Source organism: Pelmatolapia mariae, linkage group LG1 (assembly GCF_036321145.2).
Source record: "Pelmatolapia mariae isolate MD_Pm_ZW linkage group LG1, Pm_UMD_F_2, whole genome shotgun sequence".
NCBI lineage: Eukaryota > Metazoa > Chordata > Actinopteri > Cichliformes > Cichlidae > Pelmatolapia > Pelmatolapia mariae.
Window position 1 is genome coordinate 3,700,443 of NC_086227.1, and position 20,178 is coordinate 3,720,620.

The 20,178-nt window shown below is 40.5% G+C and overlaps 1 protein-coding gene across 3 annotated transcripts in view; it reads left to right on the forward strand.

Moving 5' to 3' along the window:
• Positions 1 to 20,178, forward strand: part of LOC134625010 (multiple epidermal growth factor-like domains protein 11) — a 238,769-nt gene that overhangs the window by 199,514 nt on the left and 19,077 nt on the right. For all 3 annotated transcript variants that reach the window (XR_010093679.1, XM_063470306.1, XM_063470315.1), the window contains exons 17-20: positions 10,095 to 10,223; positions 10,765 to 10,893; positions 19,259 to 19,387; positions 19,479 to 19,607. Coding sequence is in view for 2 of the 3 variants with exons in the window: in XM_063470306.1 (XP_063326376.1) it covers positions 10,095 to 10,223; positions 10,765 to 10,893; positions 19,259 to 19,387; positions 19,479 to 19,607 (516 nt within the window). In the remaining variant the exon portion in view is untranslated. The remainder of the gene's footprint in view (positions 1 to 10,094; positions 10,224 to 10,764; positions 10,894 to 19,258; positions 19,388 to 19,478; positions 19,608 to 20,178) is intronic.

Genomic DNA, 20,178 nt, shown 5'->3' on the forward strand with positions numbered 1-20,178 from the left:
AATACACAGCAACACACTGGCTAAGTTTAAACCTTTGATCATTATTATAACACCTAGTGCTTTTTTGAAACAGAGTTTTAATTTCAGTGTCCATAATGTCAGTGTGAGCAGCAATCAAACAGTGTTCCCTGCCTCTTTATTTGTTTAATATGATATGGGTTATAAGGAATTTTCTGAAAATCCTGAATATAGGACCAAGGAAACATACACATTCTCCTCTTTTGCAGTTTTGCATTTTAAATGAAAAAGTTCAAAACATGTTTAAAAAGACGTTTTACCCTTAGGCAGCCAACACAATCCAGCTTCTTATGCATGTTTTAAAAGCTCAGACACTAAATGAAATTCAACATCAAAAATGTGAAAATCACAAAGAATAAAAAACTGGAGTTTTTTCTGTCGTTTTTCACAAGTAATATTCTATAGACATTTTGTTATTTTCGTAAATCTTACTTCTTTAATCATTTTTGTGACCACATTTGCATTATAATGCAGCTGTACAGAAAAAATGCTTAGTAGCATCTGACCACCCACGCACACAAAAAAATGCAAAAACAAATGAGGGAGCAGAATATTTGTGTTGCTTTATTTTATTATTTTAGCACTTTTGAATGGCACAGTCTAGCTTTTGTTTTTAAAAATGTTAAAGTGGTATTTCACAAGACTTAAAGGCAAGAATGAAGTTGTCCAAAGAGATGAAATGTGACGGACTATAACTTTAATGCCCTGAAGAAGAGGTAAAACACACCTGTGTGTATCCTGATTGAAGATAACTACACATATACACTCCATCATCCGAGTCCAGCTGTCAGATGGACAAACCTGGGGCTTTATTTTGTTCCTTTCTTTCAGGGAACAAAAGATACAGTCATAATATTTTGTTCCCTTTCAATCACTTTAGCTGGCACAACACATACAGTATGTGACACATATACATACCCCACATAGCAGCCACAGAACTGGAGTCAGACGACCAGTATTTAACTTGCACTTTCACGGTCAAGTAATAGAACTAAACAAAAGTACAGTGATGACGACCGGAGTACAAATATCATCCACTCCACTGGTGGAAGTGCTCTTACATCCTGATGCAAACTGAGACTTTTGGTTCTGTAAGTTAGGGAGACTCCACAACCCAGTGGGAGACCCTGTGTTCAAACAGAGCTTTACCTCTGGCTGGATTAGCTTAGCAGACAAACAAATGGTCAAATAAATACACATCCTGAATGAATCAACATAACACAGGAAATGCAGCTCCATCCCCTTGCAGAGGTGTCTGTGGACATGACCTTGGAAAAAGACACCTTTCCAATTGCAGACTCCTAGCTCAGCAGCCTGGGCTCCCTCCAAGCGTGAAGAGCCAATAAGCAAGTTTTGGTAATCGATAGTGTGAGACAGTCCAGCACTGAAACATTCTTATGCTTAAAAGACTGAGCAGCAAAAAAACAGCAAAAAAAATTAAAATAGTAAAATCCTTTGGAAGCCCAATCAGCATCCCAAATGAAAATAAGCGAAGCTGACATGAAACATGGCACTCAGTGTCCTCGCAAATGTACGTGGCTGAAAAGTGAGCGTATTTCGAGTCCACATTTCTAACAACTACTGAGTCAGGGTAGCAAGCTTTACTGAAAGGTCACTGAGAAATCCAGATTGTGTGACAGATCCAACAACAGTTGCATTGCGGCTTTCTCTCTGTAGCATCCTGCAAGAGCTTGATCCAAATGACAGCAATACCGCTGTCTTTGAGGGGAACTAACGCTGCCTCAAAACATTTGGTGAGGGTTTGAGAAGTGACAGACAACCCAAAAGGCAGAACCTGGTATCTGTAGGTTACACCTTTGAATGCAAACCTTACAAATTGGCTGTGGTCTAAGTATACAGCCACATCAAAGTAAGCAGGTTTCTTGGCAAATGAAAGGGGGGCAGTTTGATTCCAGCCACAGGCATAAATCCCCCTTGGTTGCATCAGAAAAGAAACTGTACCAAATGAAAGATGTGGACATACCCACTTTGGTGACCCCTTGTACCAAGAAAGTAAGTCAATGTAGTTTTAGACCACACGGCCTGGTCCAGAATTATAGCGACAGTTTTCACCCACAGATGGGGAACACAAGCTGAGGGAGGTGTGCAGAGGTGTGCTACATCTTTGAGCCTTTGTTTAGTCTGTAAAGGCCTCAACAGTTACAAATAGAAAATTGTAGTATGTCTATGCTGTCTTACATATACTTGCTAATGGTAGCTTATGTCTGTATACTATATGTATACACAAGAAAGCTAACAGTAGGCAAAAACAGAATATAGTTTTATCCCCCCCAAACAAGGTTCATCATGCTAAATTTGGCTGAACTTGGCAGCTAGGGGTCAACATCAGCAGGACTTGTTGTTTTTATTTATTCATCAGCAGGGATTGTTTGATTTTCATCATCAGCTTTGTCTCTCAGCTGTCTTTCTTGGATGATATCGAAGTGGAAATGCAATGCACAATATTTGGCTGCTTCATGACCGTAAAGTAATCTTTGTTGTCTTTATACTGATATCCAGGTGTACAGTGTATGCTGCTGCACAAAGTACATGACATACAATGCACAGCTACCAGGTAGAGCAGGGCTCCCTTGTTAGAGCCAAAGGAGTCATTAAAAACAATAGCTTTCTAGAGTGATGCAGAGGTTCTTTAATCATTTTAATTGAGCTTGTATAGACTAATGCATGTGAATTGTCTGATGTAATATTTCAAAACACTGGACAGAGTTTTGGTAACATTTCAGTATATTATTGACTGCTACATCATCACTACTTGCTCAGACCTTGACATAAAAAGTAACAAGGCAGTGCATTTGAAATTACACGTGTTCTTCACAAAATGCACTCGGTGGATATTGTCAGGGGATTACTGCATCAAATTCATCTTGTGTGGAATATGAATATGTGTACATTTTGTAGTTTCAGAATAATCCCTCAAGAAGTCACTCAGGCATTTCACCCTGGACCAAGTTATTGTAAAGAAGGACAGAATGGCATCACCAGAGAGCCACAGCATAGATAATTAAAATTAACGGTGTGCTCATTTCATAGATGATCAACAGGGAAATAGTGAGCAGTCCCTCTCCTGAAAGTTATGCTCTCTGAACTCTCCTGGTCTTAATCATATGCTCTGTGTATGCTTTGATCCAAACTTTACAGATACTAGACATAAAGCACTAACTGTTACATAAGTAAAGGGGCTTTATAAAGGCACTCATAGTAGTCTATATTACACATTAACTGCGAAGAATGTCCTTCGGGGACATGCTGATGGTAAGTAGAAATATTATGAGTTGAATAGAATAAGATATATATAGAGGGGTGCACATAAGTGGTCCGCAGGTGTGCATTCGCTGTCAAAATAAAAGACGCGCACCAGATAAGAAGTTGCAACGCGCGTTTGTGTACATAAGATTTGGAGGAGGACATACATTTGTTCAGAACTCTTAAAGATGTCGAAGAAGCAAGCTCCTTTAAGCAATTACTTTGGTGTTCCTCCACCTCCGAAGAAATGTCAGCGTATTCTCGGAAAAGTGGTTGCAGGAGGTGAGCTGGTTTCAAACAAATGATGAACGCACAGAGCTGTGGTGCAGAATATGCCGTGAAAATCCCACTCTAGCGGACAAAAACAGTGCCTTTTATATGTACGCAAACGCGCATTGCAACTTCTTATCTGGTGCGCGTCTTTTATTTTGACAGCGAATGCGCACCTGCGGACCACTTACAGTGGCTTGCAAAAGTATTCGGCCCCCTTGAACTTTCCCACATTTTGTCACATTACAGCCACAAACATGAATCAATTTTATTGGAATTCCACGTGAAAGACCAATACAAAGTGGTGTACACGTGAGAAGTGGAACGAAAATCATACGTGATTCCAAACATTTTTTACAAATAAATAACTGAAAAGTGGGGTGTGCGTAATTATTCAGCCCCCTGAGTCAATACTTTGTAGAACCACCTTTTGCTGCAATTACAGCTGCCAGTCTTTTAGGGTATGTCTCTACCAGCTTTGCACATCTACAGACTGAAATCCTTGCCCATTCTTCTTTGCAAAACAGCTCCACAACTGCCCTGTGACGGCCTCAGAGGTTGTCTAAGAGAATATTGGGAGGAACAACACCATGAAGTCCAAAGAACACACCAGACAGGTCAGGGATAAAGTTATTGAGAAATTTAAAGCAGGCTTAGGCTACAAAAAGATTTCCCAAGCCTTGAACATCCCACGGAGCACTGTTCAAGCCATCATTCAGAAATGGAAGGAGTATGGCACAACTGTAAACCTACCAAGACAAGGCCGTCCACCTAAATTCACAGGCCGAACAAGGAGAGCGCTGATCAGAAATGCAGCCAAGAGGCCCATGGTGACTCTGGACGAGCTGCAGAGATCTACAGCTCAGGTGGGGGAATCTGTCCATAGGACAACTATTAGTCATGCACTGCACAAAGTTGGCCTTTATGGAAGAGTGGCAAGAAGAAAGCCATTGTTAACAGAAAACCATAAGAAGTCCCATTTGCAGTTTGCCACAAGCCATGTGGGGGACACAGCAAACATGTGGAAGAAGGTGCTCTGGTCAGACGAGACCAAAATGGAACTTTTTGGCCAAAATGCAAAACGCTATGTGAGGCGGAAAACTAACACTGCACATCACTCTGAACACACCATCCCCACTGTCAAATATGGTGGTGGCAGCATCATGCTCTGGGGGTGCTTCTCTTCAGCAGGGACAGAGAAGCTGGTCAGAGTTGATGGGAAGATGGATGGAGCTAAATACAGGGCAATCTTGGAAGAAAACCTCTTGGAGTCTGCGAAAGACTTGAGACTGGGGCGGAGGTTCACCTTCCAGCAGGACAACGACCCTAAACATAAAGCCAGGGCAACAATGGAATGGTTTAAAACAAAACATATCCATGTGTTAGAATGGCCCAGTCAAAGTCCACATCTAAATCCAATCGAGAATCTGTGGCAAGATCTGAAAACTGCTGTTCACAAATGCTGTCCATCTAATCTGACTGAGCTGGAGCTGTTTTGCAAAGAAGAATGGGCAAGGATTTCAGTCTCTAGATGTGCAAAGCTGGTAGAGACATACCCTAAAAGACTGGCAGCTGTAATTGCAGCAACAGGTGGTTCTACAAAGTATTGACTCAGGGGGCTGAATAATTACGCACACCCCACTTTTCAGTTATTTATTTGTAAAAAATGTCTGGAATCATGTATGATTTTCGTTCCACTTCTCACGTGTACACCACTTTGTATTGGTCTTTCACGTGGAATTCCAATAAAATTGATTCATGTTTGTGGCTGTAATGTGACAAAATGTGGAAAAGTTCAAGGGGGCCGAATACTTTTGCAAGCCACTGTATGTGCACCCCTGCATATAGAGATAGATACTGTATGAAGATCCTTTGTCTCCACTGCTGTTCTCCAAGGCCTTAGCCCCTTCAGCCAGATCATTAAGCAGACTGGCTATGGATACCAGCTGTGGAATGGAGCAAACATTAGCCACCTCCTCTACATGGATGACATCAAGCCGTATGCCAGGAGTGAACAAGGCATTAACTCACTGATCCACACCACTAGGATCTACAGCAGTGACATCAGAATGTCATTTGGACTGGAAAACTGTAATCAGATGATAACAAAGAATAACAAGATCAAAGCAATCAAGAGGATTAGAGTGTCAGAGTCACTATCCAGGATGAATCGACAAAGATTCATGAGTGCATCCGAAAGATGGCCACAACTGATCGTGTGCTTAGTGAATATCTCAGGCCGCAGAAACCTTAACAAGAAGAGGAACGATCATGAAAGAGCCTGCCCCTGCACAACGTGTACCAATTATCAGAATCATCAAAATACTTTATTCATCCCGGAGAAGATTGTGTGGTCACAGTTACTCCAAGACAGTAAAAACAGTAACTAACTTAAGTAAATTAAATAATACAATATCTTACAAAGTTACAAAATATAACTTTGGCAGGGGTGTGGTCTGTGGCCCACTGCAGCAGCCCAGAGACCACACCCCTGCCACAATAGCAAATTAGCTCTAGTCAATACAAACATCTTTAATTATAAATATTACAGTATATTAGCTAAAATGACATATATATATATATATATATATATATATAGTTGAAATTGAGGTGCAAATCTTGTCATATTAATGTTGTTAGTTTCTCTGCAGAGGATGTGATGCAAATATTGCAGTGTGAACTTGTGCTTTGGATGCAGGGGTTGTACAGGGAGCCACAGGCACGAATGATTTCCTGTGTCGTTCAGTGGTGCATTTGAGTGATCTCAGTCTCTCACAGAGTGTGCTCCTATGACAGGCCAGCACATACAGCGGGTGGGAGGTATTGTCCAGCATTGTCCTTACATTGGACAGCGTCTCCAACACCACCTTTAGAAAGTCCAGCTCCACCCCCACAAGGTTACCGGCCATGTGGATCAGTTTATTGAGTCTGCTGGCATTCGCGACCCTCAGCCATGCAGCAGCATAGAGTGTGGCAATTGCCATGACGGACTCATCGAAAATTTTGAGCATTGTCCAACAGATGTTAAAAAACCTCAGCCATTTCACTAAATAGAGAAAGGGCTAGCCCTTCCTGTACAGTTCAGTGGTGTTTTTGTCTCACTCCAGTTTAATGTCAGTGTGTACTCCAAGGTATTTATAGTCCTCCACTATATGCACATTGACCATTTGGATGGAAACGGGGACCACAATCATTCATTGGTCTTTGTCACATTGAGCTGGAGATGGTTCTGCTTGCACCACATGTCCACTGATTCCCTGTGGTCTGTTTCATCACCTCCACTTATTCATCCAACTACCGTAGAGTCGTCAGAAAACTTCTGAAAATGGCAGGTCTCTGTGCTGTGATGTAAAGGGTGAATAGGAAAGGGGAGAGGAGCGTCCCTTGTGCTCCCCGGTGTTGCTGATAACCTTGTCAGACACACAGTGTTGAAGACGCACATATTATGGCCTTCCTGTCAGGCAGTCTATAATCCAGGACACGAGAAGGGCATCCACCATCCATCGCTTTGAGTCGTTGAGCCAGGAGGGTCAGCCTGATAGTGTTGAATGCACTGGAAAAGTAAAAAAAACATGACCCTCACGGTGCTCGCTGGCTGGTCCAAATTGGTGAAGACGTGATGGAGTAGGTAGATGACGTCACTATGAGGTGGGGCTGGTAAGTAAAGTGAAGGTGGTCCAGATGCGGCCTGACTATAGGTCGGAGCTGATCGAGGGTCTTCATGATGTGGGAAGTCAGTGCCACTGGGATGTGACGTCTTTGCTACAGGCATGAGGCATGACCTCTTCCAAAGTAGGCCAATTGATTTCCTCGCTGTGGGGCTCACAAAACGCCTACCAGTCTGTTGCCTCAGAACAACTCTGCATTTCCACTAGGGAAATACCTCCTAATACTCCTTGTGGTCACAGGTTTATTCTTCACAATAAGCACATAGCAGGGGGTGCCGAGTATGGCCTGGAAGTTCCGGGGTCAAAATGGGATAAGCCCCCAAAGATGATCGGGAGTAACTGAGCTAAGATCCTGTGGGACTTCCATATACACACAAACTGGTGATGGCTGACCAACCTGGCATTGTAGTGGTGAAGGAAGAAGGCCCTAGTGATAGTAATATCAATACCAAGTGATAGCAACATCAAGAAGATGGAAAACTTAAAGCTTGAGAAATAGGATTTGATAGCATCCAAAATCTCCATTGTCAGCAAAATCAACCAGTTTTGCATAAAGCTTGTTCCAGGTTTCAGGCTTTAGAGATGTTCTTTTTCATGTCCTTTTTTTTCTCTAGTTAGGCAAAACTCACAGCAGCAGTAAAACGCTTTGAAAGTGTTGGAATGGGAATTCCCATCAAATTAAAAAATTGAAAATTAACAAATTGAAATTAACAAATTGAAATTAACAAATTGAAATTAACAAATTGAAATTAACAGTATCATTTTGTACTGAACATTTAAGTGAAGCAGAAGGTCATCACTTGCCCAGTTTGGATAACCTATGTTTTCTTTTGTCTGTGAAGGTTCTCAGTCATCCAGGTCATCGTAGTCAAAGGAGCTTGCAAAGAAAAGCATCTGGACTTCTTTAAGTTACTTGAAGACATTTCACCTCTCATCCGAGAAGCTTCTTCAGTTCTAAGGTCAAATGGCGGAGAGTCCCAGATTTAAACCCAGTGGGAGTATCCCCCCAAAGAGGGACAAAAGGACCCCCTGATGATCCTCTAATCACCTGAGCCAAGGTGTGAAAGCGGGTGTGGGTCCCAATCAGCCAGGGTTTCGGGTGAGCTCATTGTGAAACCTGGCCCCACCTTGTCATGCGAATTCCTGAGGTCAGATGGCCCAGGATGTGAGTGGGCATTAAGGCGTCTGGGGAGGGAACTCAAAACTGGATTATAGATGGCAGACAGTTGGTGTCGTAAACCACCGCCTCTGTTCAAAGATGGTCGCTCACAGTGGACATAGATGGCTTCTTTCACTCCTCTTTCAAACCATCTGTCCTCTCTGTCCAAAATGTGAACATTGGCATCCTGGAAAGAGTGACCTTTATCCTTTAGATGCAGATGAACTGCTGAGTCTTGTCCTGTGGAGGTGGCTCTTCTATGTTGTGCCATGCGCTTGTGAAGTGGCTGTTTGAACACTTCACAAGCGCATGGCACAACATAGATGAACATTGGCATCCTCTTTCGAGGATTTCACAATGAGCTCACCTGAAACCCTGGCTGATTGGGACCCACACCCGCTTTCACACCTTGGCTCAGGTGATTAGAGGATCATCAGGGGGTCCTTTGTCCCTCTTTGGGGGGATACTCCCACTGGGTTTAAATCTGGGACTCTCGGCCATTTGACCTTAGAACTGAAGAAGCTTCTGGGATGAGAGGTGAAACGTCTTCAAGCAACTTAAAGAAGTCCAGACGCTTTTCTTTGCAAGCTCCTTTGACTATGTTTTCTTTTGTGTGAAATTAGATTTTTAATTCTCATTGATCATATCCACATTCTCATGTAGATACCCTTTAGTATCTACCTTTGGGCTCTTCCCAGTATTACCAAAAACTTGTATTTTCCAAGTATATTTGGCCCCTTTATTCTTCCCTTAATATTTCTTGTTTCTATTCAGTATTTTGTGTCTTTTTTCCCATCATGAAGAATCTTTAAATTATGAATGAATATTTTTTTTGTTGTAGTGTTTATAAAATATGTACTTTGGATCTTTTCTAGTATATTGTGTGTATATTGGATAAGAAGGTTGTACAGGTTTTGCTTTGTACAGCACTGTGCAAAGTTTGGGAACTGGTCTACTTTGTCAGGGATATCAGAATTTGAAATTCTCAGAACTTTTCTGAGTATTTTTTTTCTTTCTGTATTATTTTTACAGTATCAGAACAATCTACTTGTCTTTTTCATTCATGGGTATACTGAAGAGCTGAATACTGAAGTACTTCTAAGTATGTGTCCAGAAACAGAAACATGTAAATAAGAGGGCCATGACGAATCATCTTTAGTACTGCAACTGATGATCAGGTCAGGTAGAGCCCTGAGGGCAGTGTCGTGCACTGTTTCTTGGACTGCATGAAGAGACTGACCGTGCTAAATCTACAGAGGAACCTTTTTCCCGGCTTCTTTATGAAAAGTATCAATTAGTAATACACTGCATTTGCACACCAGTTACTACACGTGTCATCATTTTAACCAGGACTGAAATCCACCAGACTTCCACTTTCCTTTGGTAAAAACACACAGTTTTGCTTGTGATTTCACAGGAGATGATTCGAATGTTCAGCATTCTTGACATATTCATGGCATATGGGTAGAAGCTGAGCAAATGAATTATGAAAAACAACAGGAACAGATATCTGAACCAGAACCAGTTATCTTCTATTTGCTGTTGTCTGTCTACTGTCAAACTATAGAACTACATCCAAATACATCCAAAATACAAGGAGGTTGTGTTAATATATGAAAATGTTGGAAAATTCTGTGTGCTCACAACATATATGCAGAATATTGTTTTTAATCTAATACCTTGAACCCATCCTGTCTGTGCGTGTATCTCCACAGTATGTCCCAGCGGAAAGTTTGGTAAAGCCTGTGCCGAGAGCTGCTTGTGCACTAATAATGGCACTTGTAACCCCATCGATGGCTCCTGTCAGTGTTACCCTGGATGGACCAGCGAAGACTGTTCTAAGCGTAAGAGGCAACGTTTATAGCCATTTTTGTACCGTAGCATTTATTAACTTCAGTTTTACAAAAGAACAAATAAAGTGTATGTTGTTATTCAGCCCTCGTGTTTTAGTTGATCAGTGAGAGACAGCTGAAGAAAAAAACTCCCTACAGGCAGTCACTGGAGTGGCTTTGACATTAATTATCCTTCTTACATTGAACATCTACCACAGTCACTCAATTATCTGTAAGTTTAATGAGGGCACACAGCATCCTAATGTATGTCTGGTCTTCACTATGGCAACATTTGACATATTATTATGTATTCATATATTACTAGACTTATACGTGTCTAGATGAATTGAATAAATATTTTCAGAAAAAAGAGGAGAGAATAAAGTGCCCATGTGCAGAAGTGAATCCTAGTAAACGACACTGTGATTTGCCCAGTTTGCTGTCATGGGGCATTGTAGTGTTGCTGCACAAGAGTGTGCTGACTTTTATTGCATACTCTGCGTACTGTATGTGTCTTTGGAAATGTGCACTTATTTTTGTGTGCTTCTGGCAGCATGTCCTTGGGGCTCATGGGGCCTTGACTGCATCCACACATGTAACTGTCACAATGGAGCTCAGTGCAGCGCTACAGATGGAGAGTGTATCTGCAGCCCCGGATGGACAGGACTCTACTGTACTCAGCGTATGTTTCTGTCTCTCTCACACACGGGCAGTTCATATACACATACAGACCAAGCAAAACACTCTGGCTGCTGTGAGAGCTCATCACTAATGCACAGTCACTATTTGCAATTTGTTAGTACCTCAAACCTTTAACTCCATCTAGTGACAGATGAAAAAACTGCATACCCTTAAAATCCCTTCTTCTTATCTCCTCAATTCCTTTGTGGTTTCTAGTTTCAACACTGAAAAAGATTGAATTTCTCCATTTGCACTGCGAATTGCTGTCCAATTTGGAGTATTTGGCTGAAGCTGATAGCCTTGTTCACTTGATAATTCATCCCGCTATTTCTATGAGCAGTCACATCATCAATGAACCCCCAAAAGTTGGTTCTGTTCATCTGGACGTTTTCAGTGGGAGAAACGTTTTGTCACTCATCCAAGTGACTTTTTCAGTCTCAGCTGACTGCAGGTTTCCCCAATCTTTGCATAATGACTAAAACTAGCACCACCGAAGGAACAATGGGCTGGGAGGTCAGTTCCTTGATCATAATTATCACGGTTCGTATGAGTGCTTGAAATCCTTGAAAATGCTTGAATTTTAATATTGTCTTTTCAAGGTTTGAAAAGTGCTGAATTTCAGATGTGGTGCTTAAACGTGCTTGAAGCCATGTTTCATTCACCCCAAATAACTGACCGAATAGTTTTCTTATCAGATAATGAAATAAAATGAGTCGCAAAGTGTAAAAGCTAAATTTCTCCGCCTGGGCTGCCTCGCACGTCTGCATGTCAGTCTGTTTCAATGTGTGACCCCGCCCCTCCCCCTGGACAGTCGGGGATGAGTGCACTAACCTGACGTTGCTGTTTTAATGAGTGTTTGATGGAAAACGACACTGGCGGAATTTGCACTCTTGAGTCACATGACAGGTGAGTCCTAGTAAATGATTTTTGAGTATGTGCACATAACACATGCTAATTCTTTTTTTTCTTTTTTTTGCCTGTCCCGTTTGGCTCTTTTGCCATCAGAATTATTGTCTAAAGGCAAAGAAAGATGCCCAACGGATTTACTTTACCAAATGGACCATCCCAGCCTTGCCATAATGGTCTATTTGATCCACCTTTTATTGTTTATTTTATTTTATTTTCACTTGCTAAATACGGGACAGACTTGACTGGGGAAAAGAAAGGGGAGAAAGAAAAACAGCGGGGAAGAGGGATGGGGACACATGCTAATGTTTAAAACTATTATTATTATTTTGCTAGCTATCAAACTTGCTGGAGAATGATTGAAATGCACTGAGTGTGATAGAGTATGGCAGTGCTAGTATAGCAGTTAGTTATGGCATGGTGATTTATGCAGTATGCTTTAAACTTGGCTAACATTACTTAGCAGTAGCAGTAATATTAGTTACTTCACTCAAGTGAAAGCTTTAAATGTTAGTCCGACACTTAACTAGCCAACTTAAGGCTTAAGAAAAATTGGTAAAAAGAGGGACTGATCCATATGGGCACAAAGAATAGCCATTTTTTGTGCTACTGAAGTTCCCTGGCTTTCATTCAAAATCTGTTTATCGTGAGCACCTACACATTAAACAGTTTAAAAATTATAAATGTCTTTAAGCTCACATTGATGCCTGTGGGGCACTATCAGCCACTGAGACAACAGACAAATTTTGTGTTTTAATAAATGAATATTTCATACTTTAAGGCTGCCTGTTTATTTAAGGGAGATGAACAATACATTATAATTTTACATAATTATATGACAGATAATAGACTAAATAAATAGATTTTAGGTAGATGTTTGTGCATTCTTGAAGTCTTATATGTTGAATTGAACTGAGTGTGTCATCTGTTCAAAGCCTCTCCCAGTCAGTGCTGTTCTCCATGCCTGTCTTACTGTACATGGTGTTATTAGCACAAACACTTTAAAGGTGATCATTTAGGACTTTAACAATAATACAGACGATGTAGTCAAACATCTCACAGTTAGTTTTATTGGGAATGAACTTTAACCTGTTAGGCCCCCAGGGGTTTTCTGAGCTTCCTGCTCGAAAATGAAATGGCCAAAATAAATGGAGTATTTCTCTGCAATTACAAACTCTGTGTAAACAGTCTTGGTATCAAAATAAAGCTAACGCTTGTGAGCTGTCATCAGAGGTGTAAATATTACTGCAGATGTTACTATGTCAAAGTTACTGTGACTCAAACATAGAAAAATAGATTTTTTATTTCCCTCATCTAATTTATTTAAAAGTATTTTATAGCTTAATAACACCATTTAACTCCAGAAAATCATAAATCAGAATGATCATTACCTGTCCACAGATTCATGGTGATGTAACTGCTCTTTTAACTGTTTGGTGTTTGTAGAAATGGTTTACAGCTGAGATTCAGAGGCTTCTGTGGACACTACTCATGTCTGCACTTATATTTCTGACCTCGTGTTATAACCGATTAAATGTGATCTCCTCCCTTTTTCCCCATTTTTGGTGGTGTGGGTGCTTAACTAGTTAAAATAACAAACATCTGTCTCCTGTTTTTGTGTCACATAGGAAAGAAGCATCAATATCTGATGAGCAGACTTATTAATTTGTGCAGATTTCTTGTTTTGTGTGGTTGTTTTTTCCAAGTGGAGATGAGTATCTCTAACAAGTTGATTTCCTTTTTCAGTATTTTTGTGTGGTGCATTTTTCTCTGTTTTAACAAAAGAGGAACAAAGAACATTTAAGTCAACCTAAGATGATTTGTTTTAATTTTTACATGGTCTTACTGAGGTGACGCAAAGTGAAACATGCATTCTTTTTTTGGTAATGTGCTGGAAAAGCTTGATAATGGACCTTGAAAGTGCTTAGAAACTGCTTAAATTTGACCCTGAAAAATGAGTATGAACCCTGAATTATGCAAATGTGAGATTAACAACCACTGATCAAAGCCCACTGATCAATGGCCATGAGTACCATTCACTGGCTGCAATCACAGCATTGTAAGATGGTGAAAGATGTACCCTTAGGCCCCCTCCTCGATTCAGAGATGGTCTTTCCCTTTTTACGTAACTTGCAGTCAGCTGAGACTGAAGAAGTCACTTGGACGAGTGACAAAACATCACACTAGTGACCCAGTTCCACTGATAGCCATATATGTCCATGCAATAGTATTGCCTCTGCCATCTTTGACATCTTTCATCAATCATGTGCTGTACCTAGGTAAAGACCCTAAATTATTAGAGAAAAAAATTCCAACAATCAGATGATCCCCTACAAGGATCCCTTAAGGACCACTTAGCGATGATGGGAATGAATCAGGCACAGGGAGGGACAGCCATCTGCACAACAGGTTGGAGGATGAAGGGAAAGAGAAGAGAAAAAGAAGAACGCAGGGAGAAAAAGACAAAACTACAAATCCAATTCTAAAAAAGTTGTGAGATTGCTTTATGAGAATGCAATCTCATAAAGCCATGTTTTATTCACACTAAAACACGGAAGACAGAAACAGTTGACTATTTCATGAAAAATATTAGCTCGTTTTGAATTTGATGTTATCAGCATGTCTCAGTTGGGACAGCGCCAACAACAAAAAAAGGAAATATAAGTGGTACTAAAAAAATATAAATATAAAAACAGCATCTAGTAGAATTTCTCACAAGGAAAGATCAGCAGGGGTTTACCAGTTTGCAAAAAAAAAAAATGTAAAATTGCAAATACTTTGAATATTTCAAAAGATTCTGTGAATCTGGAGAAATCTGTTTGTGCGAGGGAAACAAATCAGCACTGTGATCTCTGGGTCCTCACGCAGCAGTGTATTAAAAACATGTATGTGTGGGCTCGGGAATTATCAAAAGAACTACAAATATTTTTTTATCTATTCAGTGATGAACATGGTCTTCAGTTTCAATGAACCAGTGTTAATTTTGCAAACTTTAGTCATAGACATTTGACAATTTCTTAGTCATAAATTAGGTGACTTAGTTGTTTTAGATTTAGTCTAGTAGACTAAATATCATAAGATTGTAGTGGATTACATCAGTTGATTAAAAGAGTTTTTGAGAGAGTTGCTCTGCACAGTTTACAGTGTTGAGGTCAAATATGTGTCCATGTCTATTCTTCTCTTGCATTTCCACTGGCATTTAGTCCCATTTTCATAAAAATAATGGGGAGTGTGAGAGCTAGTTGTAATGTTTCCCCCCCAAAATTAAAAAGTCGTTCCATTTCCCAGGGGCAGAAGATTACTTCTGATTGGACCCTCACGTACAAGGAATTTTTTAAAGACCTGATAGTACCGTTTCACCCCGATGGAGCACTTTGCTCTCAGGCTGCTGGTTTACTTGTGGTTCAAAGGACATTTTAAAGTAGAATTGGAGGCTACAATACAAAGTCTGTTCAGTAAGTGTCCAAAGACTCACAGACCTTTCACAATATTATGGACTGTAGAAGATGAAATACCCAAACCTTTTTTTAATTTTATGCTGATAAATTTTATTTTTAAATTGTTACAATTTTCTCTTCTCACACTCTTTCACAGTAAATTGCACAGAGAGCTGAGAACCCCTCTAAAGCTTTGCTTTCTGCTTCAGTCCTGTTACAGATCTGTTACCAAATAGCTTTTAAAAAAAATATATTAAAAAAAAGAAACTGGCAGATCTCGAATCTTGCTTGAGGTATCAGAACATCAAGATTATGAGGATTCCAGAAGGTACAGAGAAAAGAAAGCCTACTGAGTTCATCTCAGATTATCTTCCATCTCCTGCTGGAGTCTGAATACTTTCAGGGGAAATGAGTTTGGTGGAAAAAGCACATCACTCCTTGGCCCCTAAACCTCTTGCGGTAGGACGTTCTTGGCCCCTCACTGTTGGGCAGCATTATCCCCAAAATAGGGAGTTCATCATGAAGATGGCCACACAGAAAGCCCACAAATAGGTGTTTTGAAGATCATGAGCAAACCCCTCTCTCTATCAGTCAGGCCTCTGTAGACATTTTCTATTTTTTCTTTTTTTTTTTTAGAGAAGAGTAAATTTACTAAACTGGTCGATATGCCAGTGGTGGATTTAGAAGCCACTGGACAAAGGCAGCAGTCCATTTTATAATGCATATAGCACATTATTGGCACACCTGATCCTTCAAATGTTAAATGACTGAGGTGGGTATCCTGCCATGCAAATTTTATCAAGGCAGGATCTCTCTATTTTGAAAAAGAACCATGACCCTACTGTCAGCTCATTGTTAAACCTTTATCTCTCTTTTCAGTTGAAGCAAAATTGCTAACCAAGATGCTGTCTGCTCATCTTAAAACTCATACTGTTAAAAGTCATACATATTGACCTGGAAGAAATGCCAGCGTTGCTGCAGATCGAGCATCTCTCCTGCAGACAGACATTTCTCCCAGCACACCAGAACACTGTAACAATATACTGTATATATACTGTAACAATCTTGTAATCCAACACTTGTTATAAGTATGGTCTCAGGTTCTCTCAATTGTAAAAGCTCCCAAGGCATATGTTGACACACCAATACGCTTGAATCATGCAGACCAGCTCAGGAGGACCGTGTCTTTAAAATTTGGAGGCAGAAGCATGTTGATGAAGCCAATGAAGCCCATACATGTGGCCTTAGATCAGGGGTGGGCAACTCCAGGCCTCGAGGGCCGCTGTCCTGCAGGTTTTAGATCTCACCCTGGGTCAACGCACCTGAATCAAATGATTAGTTCATTACCAGGCCTCTGGAGAACTTCAAGACATGTTGAGGAGGTCATTTAGCCATTTAAATCAGCTGTGTTGGATCAAGGACACATCTAAAACCTGTAGGACACCGGCCCTCGAGGCCTGGAGTTGCCCACCCCTGCCTTAGATAGTCTCCATTTTCCAAAGAAGCTGCATTTCGACTACAGCATCCTGCAAAATAAATTTGTGTTCATCATCAGAATCATTCTGGGCAACTTGTCAAGTACAACTGGGTATTGAGGCCACTGACACAGTGTGGGGGGAAAAAGTTGGTTTTTTTTATATAGCACCAAATCACAACAGTTACCTTGGAGTGCTTTATATTGTAAGGTAAAGACCCTAACTAATACTGTGAAAATTGAAAAAAAAACCCAAATTAGATGACCCCCTATGAGCAAGTAGCAACAGTGGGAAGGAAAAACTACTTTTAATAAGCAGAAACCTTTTGCAGAACCAGGCTCAGGGAGGGGCGGCCATCTGTGGTTGTTTGGGGGTGAGGGGAGTAAGACAGGACATCGAAGGGACACTGGAGGCCAAGGTAATGCCATCCAGAGTAAGCATCTGGTATCAGAATCACATACAGATATATTCTGTTTGAGCACTCTTTACCCATAGAAAAGCAGGAAGTTAAGTCCTTTTATTACACTCTTGGATGAAGCTGAGCTGAGATGAGCTGGGGGATCTAAATCTCTTTAGCACACATCAATAAACTTAATATAAGTGATTTGCCACAACATGGAGAATCACTGGGTGTTGCTTGGCACCCAGTTCTTGTGCCTTCTCCTCAACCACAACCAGATGCTGCCTGTTTCTGCTTGCTCTGCCAGTTCCTTTGTAGCTCTTCTGTGTCCCGCTGCAGTCTAGATTATAGAGTAGACGTGAGGCTGAGGAGTTGACAGACAGACACCCCACTTCCACTGGCAATAAATAGTACAGCATTCCAGCCAGCCTCCATGATAGAGTGCTCACTTTTTCTCTACAGTATTATTCTGGGTTGATTCAAACAGTGTAAGTGGTCATTATGATGCTCAGGCCATTTCCTTATCAATGCTGTTAGCAAGAAAAACTCGGCTACAATCCTGGAACACACCTGAGACACCTCAAATCTTTAGAATTAGGACATGTCTTACACCTACAGAAAATTAGATATTATAACAAACAAAGCAGGTCACTTTCAGAAAATGTGGTTAACAATCAAACAAAGTTGTAATTAATTTTTTTTTGCACTGGACTATGAACACTTGCAGCTTCAGTATTAATGTGTCCTAGTTTGTATGTGTTACTCTAAAGAATCTCATCAGCTTCACACCTAATGCTCTCTTTTGAAACAACTGATGTGGACTGATGTGTGTGCCACAGCCATCATCTGCAGTCTTCCTCTTCCCTTGACTAATGCATACCTTAAAGCAGATAACTCGTAAGCTGGAGAAGAGATGGCATCTAACTAATTTAGAACATCTTTGTTTAACCTGAAAAAAACTTTTTTGTTCTATAAAACAAAACAAAAAGAAAAAACCTCTGTAAAGCTAGAATCACCCTGGCCTCCAGGAACACTTCGAGGACTTTTTGACCACCGTCTTTCAATGCACACAATAAACAGTCTCCTGGAAGCCTTCAGCTTCCACTCTTCTGTGGAACCCCCTCGTAGTTTCGATTCGAGAGACGGACACCCTCTCTGTACCTTTGAGATTGGCCTTAAAACTTTTCTTTTTGATAAAAAGTATTTGTTCTTCACTTACCTTTTTTTTCCCACACCACTCTGCATTTAATCATTACTTATTATCAATTTCTTGTTCTCTTCCACGATGTGTTTTTGCCCCGTCTTCCTCTCTTGCCTCCAACAAGTCTTTGCAGATGGCCACCCCACCTGGAGGTTTCTTCCTGTTAAAAGGGAGTTTTTCCTTCCAGCTGTCACCAAAGCACTTGCTCATAGGGGGTCATGTGGTTGTTGGGGTTTTCTGTTTTCCCTGTATTATTGTAGGGTCTTTACCTTACAATATAAAATGCCTTAAAGCAACTGCTGCTGTGATTTGGCGCTATATTAAAAATTAATGTATTAAAATGTATTAATAGACATTGAATTGAACGACACTCCCACACATTGTTACTCCATGCTGTAAGGCCATGTAAAGAACATCTTTTTTACATTTTTCCATGTTTACTTTGTTTTTATAAAGTTGATAAATCGCAGTAACCGTGTATCTGTACATTTGCTTGACGCACAAAAGAAAAAACCTGATCCAAATCAGTATGTTATTTTCTTTTGACTAGTATCAGTTCTAGCCTAGAACCAGCCCTAAGGTAACATTGTATTCACTTTAATGTTCTAAGTTTGTTTTCTGTCATGTCATTTGATTTGTCTGCTATAGGAGCTGTTTCTCCATGTTTTTGCATCACCAGAAATATAGATGAGAGAGTGTGGTCAGTTAAACATCTGCATGAAATGAGGGTTTTGTTGAATTTCCACTTTGGTTCCACTGTGACAGAAGTGATTAGCTCGTCCCAGAGAAAATGCTTCCAAAAACATTTCAAGTTTTTGATCATGTCTCTGCACAGAGATGGGTTAAGAGTGATAGAGTGAAATTGCTGCTGCTACTGAAAATTATTGTCCACATGTAAAGCATAATATAGATGTTTTTTTTAAACCAATGTTTGTGTTTCCCTTCAGGATGTCCTGCAGGTTTCTACGGGTCTCACTGTGCTGAGGTGTGTCGCTGTCAGAATGGAGCAGACTGTGACCACATCACGGGACAGTGCTCCTGCAGGACAGGCTTTATAGGACACAGCTGTGAGCTCAGTGAGTGTGTTTAGTGGTTCTTACATGCAGGAGAGTTGTACATTCACTTGTTAAAGTTCAAGATGTCTTAAATCCCTGTTCCTGTGTCCAGAGTGTCCCGCAGGGACATTTGGCTACGGCTGCCAGCAGCTGTGTGAGTGTATGAACAATGCCAGCTGTGACTACGTGACCGGAACCTGCTACTGCAGCATCGGCTTTAAAGGCATCCGTTGTGACCAGGGTGAGAACAAATGGCTCTGTAAAGAGAAAGGATGGAACATGATCTGATTTATTCTTTTGGTTTCTTTAGATATACCCTCAGTTCAGTTGAATAATAAAATATAAAATAACAGAACATCTGCAAAACTCATACAGACAAATCTTCATATAATAGTAGATATGTACTAAGATAGTAGATAAGACTGTTCCTAAAAGATGGAAGTACAAAGACCTCTCGAATAGACCGACAAGTGCAAATGATACTCTGATAAAAAATATTAATGGTCTTTGGCTAGAACTGAACAAGCAACCATTCACTTGCCAAGTAAATGTATAAACCACTGCAATGACTGCAGATTGAATAACTGTACTATTTTGGTTAAAGGGGAAACACAGTAGTAGTAGTGACAAATAAAAATATACTAAATAGGCAATTCTTAAATACTCAAAATGAAATCAAGTGGAAACAAAAATAATGACATGCAAGACTGTAAATACAGAATACATACTCTTAAGCAGCTGCATAATCACCCAAGCAAAGCGCACCAGAGTCGTCAGTTTGACTTCCAAGAGTGTGCGGTCATGGTATTGCA